This window comes from Psittacula echo (assembly GCF_963264785.1).
Source record: "Psittacula echo genome assembly, chromosome: 2".
Taxonomy (NCBI): Eukaryota; Metazoa; Chordata; class Aves; order Psittaciformes; family Psittacidae; genus Psittacula; species Psittacula echo.
The window spans coordinates 40,064,955-40,084,518 of NC_137737.1; the positions used below are offsets into that span (position 1 = coordinate 40,064,955).

General features: G+C 37.0%; 1 protein-coding gene across 1 annotated transcript in view; it reads left to right on the forward strand.

Moving 5' to 3' along the window:
* The window catches only part of PLXDC2 (plexin domain containing 2), a gene marked incomplete at both ends in the record, with an annotated part of 267,272 nt that overhangs the window by 194,571 nt on the left and 53,137 nt on the right, over positions 1 to 19,564 (forward strand). Inside the window, 2 exons of the mRNA XM_080611015.1 lie at positions 8,966 to 9,065; positions 18,588 to 18,683. Coding sequence (XP_080467141.1) covers positions 8,966 to 9,065; positions 18,588 to 18,683 — 196 coding nt within the window. The remainder of the gene's footprint in view (positions 1 to 8,965; positions 9,066 to 18,587; positions 18,684 to 19,564) is intronic.

Here is a 19,564-nt window from a genome sequence, read left to right on the forward strand (position 1 = left end):
CCCTGTGTTGAAGCCTTGACCCTGAACGAAGCAGAAATAATAGTACTATTCTCCCCTTCATTAGAAAGCTAGTGAGAATCTAGGTTATTCTTCTAGCAGCACTCAGCTCTTCAACAGAGACAGACGTCTTTGCACTCTGCAAACAGGATTGCTGCAGGATACTCTTGATGTACAAAAAAGAAGCTTCTGGTATGCCCATGTACCTGGATTTTCTTTATCTTATAAAAGACAGGCTGATGAAAGGTCTGCTTAGGCTCTGTTTCTGAATGTTATGTACAGGTTAGTAGTCTTCATCTGTAAAAATGCAGTTTATTTGCTTTTTGACTCCAGACCGTTTTAAAGAAAAGAAAAAGAAAAAAATCTTTTTAAAGACTGCAAAAAATTTCCTGCCTTCAAGACTCAGAGAAATGGGGAGAGGCAATGCTTCTATATGTAATTTTAAGATAAATTTGACAAGAACTACATATGCATTCTGAAATTAAAATGGTGACATTTTTAGGAGACTAATATTCTTGGTTATGAGATGTTCTGCACTGTCTGTTACTGTCCAGGTCTCTGCAAAATGAATCTAATATGGGTGATAGAAGCTGTTGCTGTAAATTGGTAGCATTTTGAGTTCATTAAATGTAAATGATGATGCAGAGTGCCAGGCAGTGCAAAACTTTATTCATTTAGGAAGACACGAGGAAATAGACCTGGAGGAAATGGGAATTGCATGCCTGTATGTCATTTGATCTGTGGATAAACAATTTCTGTGCTACAATGGTGTAGGCTGCTTGCTCTCACTGCGCTACTGAAAGCTTCCTTCAAGATCCACAGTTCTTTTGTGGAAAGGAGCTATTAATGTTCTTTCATTAATCCTGAGGCAGAAAGAATTGGAATTTACAAATGGTATAATTTGCATTTTTTCCACTGTTGAATCATTGAAATCCCCTGTCATGAGTTATTCTTGTCATGAATGGCATTACCACACATCACTTTAGAACTATTGCACATAATCAAGCAGAGAGACTTTTAAAAGTGGTAATAGTAACATAGTGGTGAACTGTATATCTTTTGACAAAAGATTTTTGTAAAATCTTAGATTGTTAAAACTAGTGTATTCCACTGGGAGTTACTTGGGGAATGGATTTGGAGACTGAGATTTCCAGAAGACTGCACACTTTATTTGCACCTTTCACTTCATTAAAACTACCTCAGGTTTTCACCTAAATGAGCAACATTGAATAAAATTTCCAGTCACTGATCAGACACAAGTTGTCTGAAAAGAATAACTAAGACACTTGTAAATTTAAACTTGACTCTAGTGCTTATAAGTGTGGCTAGAAGTTTACTTACTTTCCAGTACTGAATCAGTTGCTTTCTGAGGGAGTCTTTCCTTATGGAATCATTTCTTTTGCTAGTGAGTCAGGAGCCCTGTTAACTCCAGTAAGATTACTTGTGTGAGTGCTCACTAGCATGAGTAAAAGTTGCTTGAGAAGATTCCCTCCACCTTTATGGTGTCATTTAGCATCACAGTTCATCAAAAATGACAGTGATGTATGTATGGCAAATCTGCTAGGAGGTCTTCATTGCGCTGGCACTGAAATTCTCCAAGCTGAAACATCATATCAGAAATACAGCAGACAAGTTGGCAGTAACATCATAAAGCATCCCACAGGGACTCTGTACTAGTGACACCAGGCTTTTATCCTGAAAAATCTAGATTAAAAATAACTGTGATTATTCATTTAAAAGAGGTACAAATAGGGACTTCTATGTCTCAAGCACTTCAGGTAAATTTTGCCTTTATTTCTTATTTATTTAAATAATTTGAATTCCTTTTTCATATGCTTTCTGCTCCCACATCAGGTTTGCTACCTCATAAACCTGGTGTTGACCACCAATGCAGGATCTTGGCTGAGGTTTGCTGTGTGTCAAAGGAGCTGTTCTGCCCAGTCTTCTGCTTTCTGTTGTTTGCCCAGTAGGAAACGGTCTGAAATGCACAATTCTTATCCAAAATCCAGAATAGATTCTCAAAAATTAAACATTTAGAAAAGAAGATGAGCCACTAAGATAGTGAAAGTATGGAGACATCAAAATATCTTTCAGAAGAGTTAACAGGTAGGAGAAGGATATGTACAGTCAAGTTTTTAAAATGTAAAAACAATTTGAAATATAACAAGGTCCTATAACAAGACAATAATTTATTTATATACCAATTTACTTTGTTTACAGTACATACACCTTCCATTTTAACTGTCACTTTGCTTACACCAGCTGTTAGTGTTCTGGCAAATGGTGAGTATGTCAGAAGACATCAGCTGGAAGGAAAATTTTACCGATACACCTCTACTACGTATGAAATACATTACAGTGCAAACTAGCCGGCAGAACATAGTAATACAGAAAAATTTTTGCAAATTCATACTTTTTTATGTATAAGTAGGGAATACTAATATCTTAAGTTCTAAATTTCACAGAAGTTCAATTCTCAAGAGCTTTACTTCTTATTGAACAAAATAACTTTTCCATACAGTCTTTTCTCATTAGTGCTTATAGCTAATGTTCCTTAGTGTAATATTTGGTTTCTATTTCTGTCCATGATTAATACAGTACAAATTAGGCAAAGGTAGCAAAGGCTATGTTAATGGTTTAGGATATTTTTCTTAATTTCATTGGCTTGAAGGCCTTCTTTGTTCATTTAAATAGTAATGACTCTCTAGTTATGTAGTCATCCAGAAACTATTATTAAAGTTGAAATGCTTCTTCAAATTGCCCAATATGTGAAGCTGGAAAATAATTCTGAGAGACTTGTGGTAGAATTTCTTTCTATTGTGAAAAGAGGCAGAATTGAATGGAACTGATTAAGTGCCAGCACTTAAATAAAATTGATGCTCCTGGTATGCATAATGGAAAATATTCTTTTTTCAATAACAAGACTCCAAACCTTTTGATTGTGTCCTGAAAACCACAGAAACAAACAAACGAAAAACAAATCCAAAAGCATCATCTTTATCATTATTCTGCCTGCGTTACACATGCATGCCATTTCTTTGCCTTTATTATTATAAAAAATATTATTAACATGGAAACAGGATCTTTGTTGTTACCAGGTGATCAGTTTCTTTAGCTTAAAATTCCTGATTAAGTTTCTGACAGTTTGGCCTGTAAAGTATTTAATAACTATTTAAGGAAATTGGCAATGAAAAGCCTAGCAAGTGCTATTGTGTTCCTAATTATTATTTTGCAGCATACTCTGACTCTTATCTTTGACTCACTTTTGGAGTAGGGCAGTAATTGCACCCTGCTTACCATCTCATTCAGAATAGGGTCGGAGGACATTATTTTATTGTTTTTGAAAAGTAAGATTCTTACATGTCCTCAAAGTTAAAAAGAATAAAATTTGAGAACTCTGGTGGAAAATACTGCCAGGATTACTGATCCCAGTGGTGTCCATCGTATTTGAAAAATCATGGCAGTTAGGTGAAGTTCCTGACAACTGGAAAAAGCCAAATATAACCTCCATTTTCAAGAAGGGCAAAATGGATGACCCGGGGAATTACAGACCAGTCAGTCCCACCTCTGTGCCTGGCAAAATTTTGGAGCAGATTCTCCTGGAAGGCATGCTAAGGCACATGAAAAACAAGGAGGTGGTTGGTGACAGCCAGCATGGCTTCACTAAGGGGAAATCCTGCCTGACCAATTTGGTGGCCTTCTATGATGGGGCTACGAAACTGATGGACAGGGGCAGAGCAGTTGACTTCATCTACCTGGATTTGTGCAATGCGCTCGACACTGTCCCGCATGATATCCTTGTCTCTAAATTGGAGAGACATCAATTTGATGGGGGGACCACTCGGTGGATAAAGAGCTGGCTGGATGGCCACACACAAAGAGCTGTGGTAAATGGCTCAATGTCCAGCTGGAGACCAATAGCAAGTGGTGTCCCTCAGGGATTGGTGTTGGGACCAGTCTAGTTCAACATCTTTGTTGGTGACATGGACAGTGGGATTGAGTGCGCTCTCAGCAAGTTTGCCGATGACACCAAGCTGTGTGGTTCCATTGATATGCTGGAGGGAGAAAATGCTATCCAGAGGGACCTTGACACGCTTGTGAGGTGGACAGATGCCGACCTTATGAAGTTTAACCATGCCGAGTGCAAGGTCCTACACTTGGGTCGGAGCAGTCCCAGGCGCAGCTCCAGGTTGGGCAGAGAAGAGATTCAGAGCAGCCCTGCAGAGAAGGACTCGGGTGTTGGTTGATGAGAAAATGAACATGAGCCGGCTTCAGTGTGCGCTCACAGCCCAGAAAGCCAACCATATCCTGGGCTGCATCAAAAGGAGCATGACCAGCAGGTCGAAGGAGGTGATCCTGCCCCTCTACTCTGCTCTCGTGAGACCTCACTTGGAGTATTGTGTGCAGTTCTGGTGTCCTCAACATAAAAAGGACATGGAACTGTTGGAACAAGTCCAGAGGAGGCCACAAAGATGATCAGGGGACTGGAGCACCTCCTGTATGAAGACAGGCTGAGAGAGTTGGGGCTGTTCAGCCTGGAGAAGAGAAGGCTGCATTGGGTCCTCATAGCAGCCTTTCAGTATCTGAAGGGGGCCTACAAGGATGCTGGGGAGGGACTCTTCCTTAGGGACTGTAGTGATAGGACAAGGGGTAACAGAATGAAACTTAAACAGGGGAAGTTTAGGTTGGATATAATGAACCTTTACTGAGAGGGTAGTGAGGCACTGGAATGGGTTGCCCAGGGATGTTCTGAATGCTCCATCCCTAGCAGTGTTCAAGGTCGGGCTGGACAGAGACTTGGCTGACATGGTCTAGTGTGAGGCGTCCCTGCCCATGGCAGGGGGGTTGGAACTAGATGATCTTAAGGTCCTTTCCAACCCTAATTATTCTATGATTCTGTGATTCTATGAATAGAATTCAACATGAGTTCTAAATATGTTTCTTCCTATTGTTGAAATACATAATCCAAAATATAGATGTCCATAGCCCCATTACAAGTGTGCATTTGGGAAGTTTATTCATAAGCTGGTGACTTGTAAAACACAAGAGTTCATGTTGTCTATGTTAGAGCTAACGCACACTTTGGAATGATTCTAGTTAAAATCTAGCCTCTGAATGTAATGCCATGTAAGCCCTGTCAACCATTAGCAACCACTTGCACATTCCTAGCTATACTATTTAACTATTTAACATGTCAGCCTGTTATGACACATCTTGCCATTCAGGTGAGTGATTCAGAATACCAGCTCTCTGCTTGCTACCCATGTTTCACTGTAATTTTTAATAAATTATTTTATCATTTACTACAAGCCTTCTGTCAAAAGGGCATATTTCCTAACAGGCCTTCATATGGTAAGAGCCCATTTTATCTTGACATCTCATTTGAAGACTTTCACCTATAAAATGGCACTCAGTACGCTCATCACTGACTGAAGTATTCAGTTCTGTAAAATTATTTCTTTTTCCACACTTTAAATTCAAACATATGCTTTTGTAAATACAGGTTTAATGATACTGTAGTTTTTCAAGAATATGAAAGAATTTTCCTGGATCAGGAATTCGCATCTACTTTGATGGCATTTCTCTCTAAGTAATTTTTTTGACACAGGCTGCAACTCAGCTGAAGAGCTAGTTATAATAATTTATATTTCCTTCACCTTACACCCTGTTTGCAACACATAGCCAAAGTTTTGGCTGTTTCTTCTGGTGGACTGAACTCTACTACAACTTTCCTTTTCGTTTTAGAAAATGATTCCACAAGTTCTTTACTCTTTCTAGAATGCTCAGCACAAGAGCACAGACACCTGCAGGCACTCCTGAAGTTTTTGTTTGTATTTTCTGTTCTACTTGGCTACTGCATCCTAATTTAGCACCACTGAGTCATTCATAATTTTATTAAAGAGTGAAACTGAAAGTGACTTTCAAGCTTTGAACCAAGTTGTAGTGAAGATAAACTTATATTTAAACAAGTAAAACAATGCAAAGAAAACAGAACAAAACAAAACAAAAAAAAAAACCAAGCAAACACTTGTAGCATTTGTAGCGCAAGAACCCATTGTGTCTTCCTGGGGAAAAAAAATAAATAAATAAAAGAGAGAGAGAGAGAGAGAGAAAGTAGCTTTCTGTTATCAGAATTTGTGAGGTAAAGATGCAAGTTGTTCAGTTTTTCACAAATTCAGAAAAAAACATGTGATAACGCACTACTTAAATTTAAGGAGGCTTATTCAAGGAGAACTGTGTGCAACTGCTTTTGGTTTGCACTTACACATAAAAGTGAGTATGATTACTTCCATATATCAGGCACAATTTGTGCCTTGAGCTGCCAATTTTGCCAGCATATTTTGTTAGTTAACACACCTACTCATAATGCCGATTCCAACTACATTTTGTGCCTATAAAACTCTGATTCCTTTCTTCATCTGATGTGTTTCCTCTCTAACTTGGAAGAGAAATAATTATTGCATCCTTCTCATCAGTGGTTTTTCTAACTTGATTTTCAATAGTTTCTCTAGAGTATCCTCCTCAAAATCTTTAAGACAATTTCTTTGACAGTTAATATAAGCTTTTCTCTACAGTATTCTGAGATGGTGAATAATTCCCTTTTATATATATACTTTCATGCTGGAGAAAATTTATAGACTTATTTCTGAACTCAGCAAGTCTTTTATTTTGAAGACTTTAAAAATATAGTTTTCAGCCTTCTTATGTCATATTCTCCAATAACTACATCAGAGCTAAGCTGCTATAAGCCAAATTTAAATTGATGTATTACTAGCAGTATTTCCAAGCCACTTCTGTTTTTCATGTTGGTTTAACATAATTTCATTTTTAGTACCAAAGCAGATCATATATGCAAGAACCACTAAATGGATCAGCCAAACCAGTCCCTAAAGTAAATAAATGTGAATTCATTACAACATTTAATTCACCAGAACTCACTTTTTCTGCTAATATTCTCAAATTTAACTTTTCCTAGACACCTACCAGTGCAATTGGGGAAAAAACACAGCTAAATGATATTTTGAGAACAAGGAGAACAAGTACTGATGCTCAACTCAGTCAGAAGTTATGCCATTAATTGAAAATATGCAGTACTGAGTCCTCATCCACTAGATGTATAGCCAGCTTTTTACCTTGGCATTTTTCTGCTGTGTGAAAAGTACTGGCCAACAGTATAATTTTGGTAGTCTTACACAGGTAAAGCCAGAAAGATTATTAGATTGGCTAAACTAGCACCTTGTATCTCTGTTTCTTACAACTGATCCATTGTCATCCCTCTTTATCCTAGTAATTAATAAAAGCCAACTTTGAAAAATAAGATATCCAACTGTGATATGAAAGCAGAAATGGGTAGAGAATCATAATTTCCTTTGGTGGTTTATCCCAGTAGTTAATAGCACTCAATCACAGAAACGTGTCCTACTCTACTTTGAAAGTACTTGTCTGCAGCTTCCAGCTTCTGGTTGTATCTTTCTGTGCTAGACAAAAAAACTCTTTAGCTCCTAAGTAATGTCTCCTCGTGGCAGTACTTGTTTATGGTAATCTAGTCAGCTTTCCATTTTCCCTTGGAGAAGCCCAATAGAGCTCTTTAACTCTTCTGTTGATGGCATTGAGCACTGCAAAATTTTTCAGAATATTTTTTATGTCTGTTTTAATCTTGCTTCCTTAAATTTCCAGCATTGTTTTAAGAAACAGTAACATTTCAGTAATGACCTAATGTGCAGGTACAGGTGAAACAGGCACCCCACTGCATCCCACTCCTAGGCTATATTTCACTGTTAGTGTAATCAAATTTTACAGCAATTAAGGTTTTTTTCTGTGATGTCTCTTCAGACAGCTAGAGTTGTTCATCTACTACAATACTGAGATTCCTTCCAGAACTACTGCTTTCTAGAACATGGTCCCCAAACCTCTACCTTGTGCTCCTTTTTCCTCTGAGTCACCACTTCTCAATTTTTCAAGGTCTAACTTTGCTAATTGATGCAGGCATTTAATTATTTTTACTCTGCCAGTGTCCTCTGTAGAACTGCTAGGCAGTAAATTTATGTTTCCTTCCCTCTCTTTGAGAAAAGTTTTGAATACTAGGTCTGGTGTCTGGAGGAGCAAGATATACTGTAAAGACACACTGTCAGTCTGAGCTGCTTCATTAGTGATGGCTGCTGTTTGTGATCAGTCTACTTAACTATATTAATATTGTATAAATGCCAGATGTCACTAAGTCAAACACTTTAGAAAATTCTAAGGCTATTACATTCATACCAGTATCGGCCAAAACTGCAGTCTTGCCCAAAGAATTAAATCAGACTTGATACCTGTTTTCATACATCAGGTTGCACAGCATCAATATCTCTGTTACATGAAGCTGGACTGGTCTATGGCTATCTTTTTTAGATATTGGCAAGTGAGCATCTGGCATTTTCCGTATTTTCCATGACATTGATAATTTCTTTGCTATTCCAAGACGTATTAAACATGCATATCATTGGGCCAAAGCTCTCTTCAGGTAGCTGTTCAAACAGTTTTCAGTGCAAGGTAACTGAGCCATGAGCTTTTAAAATGGTCATCACAAGCTGAATTTTCAGTTTGTGTGCTCAGTAGTAGGCGAGAGGTATTGCCTCCTCCTCCTTGTCTGATAGTAGGACATCTGTCTCCTTTTCCTTCTACTGGGGAAATAAATTACTGAAAATTACTACCGTTTTCTGTTTTGTCATTAACTATTGTTCTACCTCTAAGTGTTGATGTAAATATTGTTATATAACAAGCAAAGGAAACTGGGGTAAAATAAAAATTAAAACCAGTAATTTCAGTCTTCAATAAATCCTTAGTCATATTATGATGTGTTGTATAAAATATTTATTTAGGACTTTAATTTACACTGGTTCAATGTTCATTCTAGCAGTGCTATTACTCTTACTCTGAATATTTTTACTTCAATATTTCATGCATATCTTCCTGTTTTGTCTTCCAGATTCCTGTTGCTGTGACACAGATAAGTTCAACCAATCACCCAGTGAAAGTGGGACTCTCAGATGCATTTGTGGTCGTGCACAGGATTCAGCAAATTCCCAGTATGTAGAGTTGTAGTGGTGCTAATGGTTCGGAGGCTGAGAAATGAGTATAAGCTGATTTCATCAGGGATGATTACCTGCACAGCAAATCACTAAGCTGATTTCAGCTTGTTAATTCAAGTGTAATTTTATTTGTTTGATAATTCCCAATGTGGCTCTGTCATTGTTTCTTTTGAGCTGATAAATTAAGTAAATAAATCTAAATGGCCAGCCAAATAATGTAAAATTAAACTGTCAACCAGTACAATTTGGTATTCCATAGATACTTTATCTGGAATATGTCTCCGTATCCATAGTAGGGAAGAAGAAACTTTTCAGAAAAAGTCATCTGTATCCAAAAATAGAAAAATATCCGGGCTGGAAGTTCTTGATACTTTGCATTCTGAACTTCAAATTCATGTATCATTTTAGTGAGAAAAAAGATGTAGTTATTAAACAACATCTTGTGCTCGCATAGTCATGACAACAGTAATAGACGTGACATTCAGTTTTCTCTGTCTTTAATTATACTTTGCATGGCTTGACTGAAAACGAATGGTAGGAAATCAAGTGTGATTTCCTTGAGGCTTTGTTTTAATATAATATGTGCAGAGGTTGTTTAGCCATGAGAGATTCTGCTTACTTTCCAAGTCCACTGGTTTTATTTACACATTTGGAGCAAATTTATTAAGTTCAATTTTTGATGATCCTCTAATAGCAGGGTGTAGATGGAAGGAGCTGTGCTTGAACCAGCCTGCTAGGATTGAGTCCAAGCATATTCTTCTAAAGTGAACCTTGACAGATGTGTGGCTCAAATAAAGCTCATAAGGACTGACCTGATCCAGCCCATCTTGGAGGCAGTCTGCAAATGGGGCTGACACTGAAGTTCTGAAGTTGCAGGTACCATTACCCCTCGGCTCATACTATCCCCTCATCACATTTTAACAGTTTGAGGGAGCATAGATCCTACATCTTATATGTCCTGCTATTGGGAAGATAGAAAATTTCAGTACCATCTGTTTCTTGTTGTGAACTGAGAGTAGTGTGAAGGAGGTTGGCATGCTCAGATTTCATTTAAGAGGTTATGTGCTGGAAGATAAATTCTTTCTAAGATAGATAGCTGGGATGTGCCGATGGCTGCATGGATTGCTTTTGGGTGTTTAGGAACAATGTAGGAATGAATGTAGGAAACCAATTTCAGCAATTTAAGTGATGTTTGTACATGAATTATCTGAGTATTTCTGTGAGTCTTCAGCTTGTAAATGCTCCTAAAATGGATACAGGTGGAAATTATGTTGATGAACTTGTGCAAATGTTGTATGAGAATAGTCACACAGAAATTCTGTTAGAGAGATGAAATTAATATGCAGAGCTTTTGGCATCAGGCCTCCGTCATCAAACAGTAAAGGGTGTATTTTAAATTTACTTATTTGTAAAATATGCAGTATATATGAGTCTTTATTTAGTTTGAATTATTTTTTCTGTAGCAATTTTTCAGACATGCACCTTGTTTTAGTACCACTACATAATGTTGGTTTTGATGAATATGCAGTTACTTAGTAGTCTTCTCGGTTTACTTTTCTATAAATCTTTTCAAGGTTTAAAAACAAGAGCTAAACCTTGTCACATGACAATTTCTGCTAAGTGAAATGACTAATTACCAGAAAATCTGTCTAGTGTTTAATCTTAAACTTCTTCTGTTTATTAAGTTACATTACAAAGTGGCAGATAAGAATCAAATGAGTGTAAAAAGTCTAAAATGTACCACTGCAACAACAGTTTTGATAGCATTATTTCTGTATTACTGTGTGCACTGCTTTTTTCTCTTAACCACTGGTTCTGTGAATAATAGTAATTCATGCTTATTTTTGCTAGTTTGCAGCTTACACTAAAGATAATATTAATCAAGGGAACCATCAGTTCACAGTAGATTTTCCTGAAGCTAAATTGTGGTTTCAATGACACAGGTTTATATTAGTAAGTACAGGCAACATAACACCCTGACAGAACCAGTAAATAATGTTGGCCTTTAGAGAGTTGAAGTCAGATGCTCTTAAAATATGCATGCCGTTACATTCTTGGTTTTCGGAGGTATTAAATAAACCATGGCTTTAGTCAATTACTAAAAAGTGACATGATAGAATTATTGTTTTACTTTATTTTTAGCTCCTTAAGATAATGGAAAAATATAACTTGCTGTTTGCAGCAAGAGAGGCAAAATTAATATACCCATTAGTTCTTCCTTGCCACTTTAGCAAAGACTTTTCCATCAAAAGAACTCAGTTTTCCTTTATACTTATGGCTAGTTATATATATATATAAACCCCAAAACCACAAACCCAAATACAAAAAAAAGAACCCCAGCTCTACTGCTTCACATTTGAGTTTTGTAAGTTATTCTTATATCCATTTTGCATTTGAAAAGGATGGAGACATTAAGTGCAACACAAGCTTACTTAAACAAAAATATCCTCTGAATTTTGAAAAATTGCTGAATTTCTTTGGTGCACTCTGTATGTTCAGCATTCTGAAGTTTCGTTATAATAATATTGAAGTAATTTTGGAAGATGAAGATGTATTTATCTGATTTTTTTTTCATACATACTATCCAAAACATTAGTAATAACTTTTTTAGTACTTCTGAAAGGTGAGTTCTAAGGCTAGGCAAAACTATTTCATTCTGAGGAGAGAAAAACATGCTTTTTGATCAGCCATTTCATTTCCAAAATGCATTTTAATGAATGCTTAAAAGGATAGTCTTGAAGAGCCAAGAGCAAAAAGAAAGGATTTTCTGAACTTTTTGAAATGGAGAAACTTGAGCATTTCATACCTTTTTTTGTTAATATACTCCTACATATAAAGGCTTTGCAGTAATATCCCTTTTATCTGTCCCTAAAAGAATACAGGTACCTGCATTTTTCACCTTATCTTTTGAGAGTTAGAGCACAGAGATGGGAGATTTTGACAGATGGCTTTCTGACTGTTTTCTAAGTTGGTTTTTTTTTCATCATCTGCTACTGTTGCTTCTATATAGCCAGTGTCTCCATTTTCAAGCCTATATGTGATACTAATATATTGATGCAGATTGGCCACTATTTTATATTTTTGTATATATATATATATATATAAATATGTACGCCTGTATATTCTCTAGAGGTGCTTTGGAATGAATAGTAATGTTTGAAGGGAAGTGTATTTTGGCTTGGCACCAAGGTTAACAAGAAAAACCTAAATTCTGAGATTTATATGGCAGCAAAATGGTAAACTAAGTCCATTTATTAATTTAGAGGAAAAGTTTCTGCTTCTTCCAGGTAACTCAGGTGAAGTGAGCCAGGTTCTGGACCTCTGCCTCTGCTTTATCTGATAAGTTAGAGGGACCACCCTGATTTCTTGCTCTTCAGATAGGCCAAACATTTGTACATTAACTATTTTTACTTTTGTAACAAAGATGCTGATGTTTAATGGCTGCCTTCCAGTCTGAGAACACATGATTAGTGAAAAAGCTGGAGGATAGCTTTGCACGTTCCTCCAGCAAGTCTTCTCTCCTCCTTTTTTTTTCGGTATCTCCACTGCATCAGGAACTTCGTCCCTGTCCTATTGCAATCACCTTTTCTTCTGTGTTCCTCTTCTTTCTTATTTTTTCTCAATCACCTTGTCATTCTGTTCTTGGTCCTTCTTTCAGTCACCTACAGTGTGTCCCTTCTGCAGACTCCCACTATCTATCTTCAATTTCATGACCACCTTTTTCCCTTACATCTTTCCTTTTCTTCAAGGTTGCTACATTACTCTCTTTTGTTTCAGCACTGTCTTCTCTTTAGTCTTTCAATTAGCTTTTCATTGTGAAATGAAAAAGTATTTTCTGCAGCCCACTCTTTTGTTTAGCAATGATAAAACACACCAGTAAGCTTGCCCAGATGGTGGTTTGTTTTCCACAAAAGCATGAAATACACTGGGAAAAAGAGAGAGTACCAGATTCAGGGGGTCTACACAGTGAGTTACTAAGTCTTTCATCTACAGATAATGGCTAAGTTTTTATTCTGTGACAAGACATAGTTCTCCAAGATCTTGGCCTCTACTGTATCAGGTACAGCTGTGTTAGGAAATCCATACCTTGACAACCCAACATTTAATGACATTGAAATTACTCAACAGCTCTGTGTACACAGATGAAATTTGTGTGTTAGCAATATTCCACTTTCAGTGCAACTAGTGCCACTCAATACATAGTGTAACTCAACCATATAATTGACAACTCTGCATGTTACAATTGCTTGTTTGCTGAAGATTTCATTTGTCTTTTTACAACAATGAGGCTCCTAAAAGAACCTTCCTGAAGGGTAAAAGAAGACTAGCAGTTTCTGTTGTGATATTTATTGTATAAAGGTGCAGCACTATCTGGGAAATTGCAAAGTCTAATTTGCTGTTGCCTTACTGGTAATGTCACTTACCTCTGTGCAAAGTGGACCCCAAAGTTATATCTCTAAATTCACAGTATTTACGCTTGCTTTTTACTGGTGTAATTAATTCCACAGGGTGCCAGCTCCTGCAGCCCTGCATGTTTGCTGGCTCAACAGGGTTTAGCCTGCCAGCTCGGTTCCTTGGCACTAGATGTCTGATTCAAGATCAGTGAAGGAAAGAGATGGGCATGCTGCTAGTCTTGGTGACATAAAAGCTATTTCAGGGACTGGCACAAGGTGATCAAAGTTCAAAAAATTTTCAATTTGGCCAAACTGGCCATCAGCCAATCTAAGAATTTGGCAGTTTGGTGCATAGTGGCCTAAGGCGATAAAGCATGTTTTTCACACCTAGATTTGGCACTGAAAGCAGCTCAGCTGGCATCAGGAATTGGGGTAAATCTGAAAGGACATGGAGAGTTTCAAAGTAAATGATGTGTGTTAGGCACAGAGTGTTGGCACAGAACAGGTTTTTCTACATTTTTCATAAAATAGTTATTTTCAGAGCCTGCTTCCACTGGTTTGCATATTCACACATATGTCTTTGAGGTGCAGCTTACAGGTTTTAAAGGATTTTTTTAGCAACTTTTCAGAGAATTATAAAATTAATACAATTAGGGAATTTAATTTTGATCTAGATTTATACATGTGTAATAGTCAATGACAAAGAACAACTGTGATGGAGGTTTGATTACAAACATGTTTGATCGCACTGTCAGTGCCTCAAGAATTAATTAGTTAATATTGCTAAATTTATACTAAGTTGTTACAAACAAAGATTGACATTCTGATTCCTTTACCTTTTGTGGTGATGGTAATCAGACACACCAGGCTGGCAGAATATGTATTTGCATGAAAGTTTTATTCAGCTAGTGGTGGTAAACAAAGTCCTTATCAAACAAAGCCAGTGGCTGTACAGTAGAGCAGCTGTATGCCACCCTTCTGTATCCCTTATGTTTTTCACAAATTGCTTGCAGTTTGAACTGGGTATGTTTCATGAGTTGTTTGCATCAAATTGACTTCTGCATAACCAAATGCACCCTCTTACCATTTATGTTTTCTCTAAAAATGAGACTTAAAAATGAAAGTGCAGCTGTATGAATACATATGGCCTTGTTTAGCAATTTTTGTTGGATATATGGTTGATCTCAATTCCCTAGAAATCTTTCACTGACAAGAATTTTTATTCGTGTGAACATATAGCCTAAAAACAATCAGACTGACTTCTCCAATATCTGAAAATTTCACTGGGTTGCAGGTTTTAGCTGAGGAATGCTGTATGACAAAAAGTGATTATACAATGGAAAAGTACCAGAGAGATTGTGCATCTCTTGAGCACATATTTAGAATGCCTTATTACTAGCTACTGACTCTTCAGGTATGTTAGGAAGTCACTGACGCTCTTCTGGCACTGCTGCATCTCCAGAGCACTTTCCCTATTGTATATTTACTTAACTCTGACAGTTCTGTTTCATAGAATATTTATATGCCATTATTTAGTTTAAAACTACAGCAATAAAACTATACAGAAATATTTTGTCACACCAGAATCATGCATATCTGTTATTTGCTTAATCCCTTGAAAGGATTCTTTCAGATGGCCTTCTGACCCCCCACATTATCTCTCTAGGTCATTGGGGAATGTAGTTACCTCAAGTAGCTGGTGTTTTCTTCGGCATTTTCTAATGGGACTGTACCTTTGGCCCTGTGTTCAAAGATAACACCTGAACATGACACAGAAACTAACTAAAGACCAAGTTAGACTATGTAAAAAAAAAAAGGAAAAAAGAAAATAATCTGTTATTGAAAATAAAATACTTATAAATTATGTAATTTGGTTTAAAAACATGTTTGATACTCAGACCTACACAAAAAGTAAAATATTTTCATGACTAGGAGAAGAATATGTACATATTTTCTGAAATTCAGAACCAGGAGTGGTCCCTCAAATGAATATATGCATTCAAAAGTACTTTCCTTTTTTCCCTGGAAGAACTTTCCCTGGTTCCCTTAAACCTGATGTAATGCCTCCTTTCAGCAAAATACCTGCACATGATGTTTAAATTTTTGTCTTTTACTACATCAAATGATTTCACTAGTTCTTGCCAAGTTAAAGTGCATAATGAAATACATGGGCTCATAAGCTCTTTATGATTCTGCACTTGCGCTTCTTTGTAAGAGTGCTAAATAGACATCATAGGACAAAGAAGAACAAGTTCCACCTAAGTGAAAAACAGTGTGTATCTTGGGTTGGAGAAGGAGTGTGTGGAGAAGTTGAAGGGGAACATGTCAGGTGAGAGTATTTGTTTTTCTGTTTATCCTGTTGAGTTTAACTTTTCTAGCCTGTTTTGTTACGTGGATACAGGCTCAGAATTCTAAATAGGGAGGAAAAAGTGCACTTTGAGGAGCTAAGCATGGTGTGTTTCAAGTCAGACTTTCAAACACTTGCATGTTTTTACAACCTGGCCAGGCAGATAAATTTGATCCCCTGTGTTCCTAACCACCTGCCTGCAAGTATATACGAAGCTGTTAGAAGGTGACTATGCAAATAGCTCTCTGTGCTTAGGTTTCTTACAGTAGATAGACCTGTGCATGCAAACTTGCAACCTGTGGTTGGCACATTCTTCTTCCTGAAAAAGAAAAGATCAAACCTGAGTCTACCAGGGATTTAATGGGATCAACAGTCATGCTGAAATCTGTGTCAATAGAATTTTATTTTTTTTAATAACAAGCTTAATTCTCTAAAAGTCATTGTATTTTAGACATTTCATACACTTGGTAAAAGTGCCTGTGACCTGAGTCACTGATTCTTACTGGATCTTTGGAAAGCCTGAAATCCTTTATTTCTTGTAAGCTCTGTGAGGACTCTGTTAGGAAAGGTTCAGAGTAAACAGGGTTATAGCATTAACAATCTGTACCACTACTAATGAGATGAAATGGAGTTCAATTGAAGTGTCAGCACCCACCATTAAATTCATGTATTCATTTGCCTTTTTTTTTTTTTTTTTTTTTTTTTTTTTTTTTTTTTTGACAGAAAGATAAAGATTTCTGTGGAAACAAATTTCAGCCTTCAGCATTGGCAGGAGTTCATTTCAAACACATTTTCTGAACACTCTGATTTGGCAGGTGCTTTTATGGGATTTACCGTCCTGGGAGCCTAAACCTTTCGCAGCTGGCAAGAGATTTTCCCCACACCAGCAGAAGATTAGCTTTACCTTGAAGGACAGTGGGTTTGAAGGACATGGCTAAGACATTTACTGGGGTAAACCTTTGGCACATCCCCATATCTGTCTTTTAACTAGTTAGAATGACTTTGTAGGTAAAATATAAAACTAGCTTGATTGAAGATGCGTCTTATATGAAAAGAGAAATCTGGTATCAGAAAGGGTAAAACCATAGCAAAGACAGTTTCAAATAAACGGCAAGAGGAACTGATTGGCAAAGGTGCTGATTTAGAGCTAAATGGAAGCATTATTGTCTGAAAGCCAGACACTGGCTACCTGTGCCTGAGGGCTTATGCAGTAAGGGCAGAGAAGCTGATTCCTTCACAGCAGCCTTGGCTGTTGCAGGAGAGAGCTACGCCACCCAGCACAGCTCTGCTTCTACCTCTTCATCCCCTCAACTGACACAAATAGGTTAATGGTAAAAATAGGTTTTCTGTGTGGTGTAAATGGGATTGCCACAGCTGTGCTTTTAGAGGTTAGCCATCTCTTTTAGAATGCCTTGTCCCCCTGACCCGAGAGGCACCTTAGCCACAGGACAACTCAGTGCACTTCCTGTCTTCCCTTAAGAATTAGTATTTATGGCTTGATTTATTTTAGTTGAGGTTTCATTTTCTGAGAGTTGCCTACAACATCCCTCCTAACAAGAGATTGAAAAAAACTTTGGATTTTGTGCTATATGATTGCTTAACAGTTGAGAAGCCTAGTAAGCCCACTTCTAGCTACAGAAACATGGCCTTTATACCGAGCAACAAGGTGTGCACTGATCCCTCCAGGGCTGACAACACAGAAGACGACCTACGATTGAGTTTGTGACTCTCTATAATTCCTTATCTTCTGTTGCATGTAGACTCAGACCACCCATCGACCAGAGTAACCTGTTAATCCTTTGTATGTAACCATTTATTCCTCTCTGGAATGATTCCACTGGGTCAGTGATTGTATTCAGCATTGATTTCAATTAATTTAGCAGACCTTCAAAAAGGCCATAAATTTGAATCAGGTGCACCAGAAAATCATCACCATTAGTGTGTCAGATTGATGGTATAAACTGCACTTTCAATTTACAAAAGTTCAAACTCACCAGTCTGAATTTTGGCCATGCATTTAAAATCTGGAATACTCAGAATACGTGATAGGATGTTGATCTGTACATTAACAATTGTGATTTTTTTTCACACTTATTTTGTGCATGGGTCTTAGTTGTCTCTGAGTTTAAAGCCCACAGCAACAGTGTACTAACTGTATTTAATTTCTTCTTTGAGAAAATTAGGTACAGTCAGGTTGCTTAAAGATTATGCATAACATCATAACATTGGCTGCTCTAGGAAGACTTGTCTTCTTCAATGCAATGTTACAATATGAAAAAATGTTCTAGTGCATTCAGAGCTGAGCTAGCTTGTAGCTAACAAATTTGATTAAGCAATAAAATCAGTTTTGTTTGTGCATCTTGACGAGAACTGGCAAGTGAGCATATAAGCATTTCTCTCAAGTCTGTAAGCTGAGAAATGTCTTACGAAAGCAAGCATCTGAAATATACCCTAAAATGTCTGACAGTATCCTCTTTAGAATTTCTGCCTAAATGAATGTCTAGGATGCTTGAGAGCACACTCAGCATTTTCATAATCCCTTAGCAGGAATAGGTACCTATTCTGTCAGCTCTGATAGTTTCTCAAATGAAAATTTCTCTGTCTATACCTTCTAAATGTTCCTTCATGATGTCTAAAGTTAAAAATGTATTCCTGAGGAAAGTTGGTGTCATGCATGCACCTAAGGAACTTTAAGCAATCATTACATCCACTATTTCACAATCTAAAGACTGTAAAATAATGAAGTATGAAAATACTTTTGTTTTTCTTTCCTGGTAGATGTCCGTAGAAGAACAATTTATGAGTACCACAGGGTGGAGCTACAGATGTCAAAGATTACCAATCTGTCAGCTGTTGAAATGATACCTCTTCCAAGTAAGTAAAACCTAAGGTGTGCAGGAGCCAGATATGGAAAAGATCCCCCTCCCAGAAACACACAAGATTTTAAATATTTTGTTTTATCTGTGGACTTGAAATCAAGGACAGATTTGTTTATCCTCTCTCAGACTTATTTCTAGGTGCATGACACCTTCTCCAGTGCATCTTCATGTATCTCCGGTTTGTTTATAGGTATATAGCTCCCAGTAGGTTTTGAATGAAATTTGTGCCAAATAATTTTTTTCAGAAAAATGATTGTATTGCCTTTAAAGTCATTCCTCAAGAAAAAAAAAAAAAAGAACAATTTTCATGATTGCAAGGCAAACACAAATTCTGTGCACAGTGCATCATATCTCAAAGGAATATCCCCAAACACATTTTGCAGTTCGTCTGTCTCTTTTGTCCAAGGTAAAACTACATGGGTTAGAAATCCGTGGGTTTAAACTGCCAGCTGCACTACTGTGGAAAAAACAAAACCAGTTATTTTTCTCTATTATAATCCAATTATAGTTCTTGCACACTTTCCTGCCAGCCTTATTTTCTGCTTATATCTTAATGTTAGCAACACCACAGAACATGAGAGCCACGGAAGAATAAGATTTAAGGAAATACTTAATATTAAGCAGAAAGATAAAAAAATTGCAATGAAGCTGAATGAACAGATGTGGAAGTGGAAACATATTTACAAATAGAATCTTACAGATAAAATGTACCTTTGTGCAATGCTTTGTAATAGGCTGGATTTGGTATCTTATTCTGGATGTGTGTGAACCTGTTGAGTCCCTAAATATATATTATCAGATGTATACTTCTTTTGTGCTTTTTATGAGAATCATTTATGACACTAATGTAATAATTTGTGTTTGTTTATCTACATC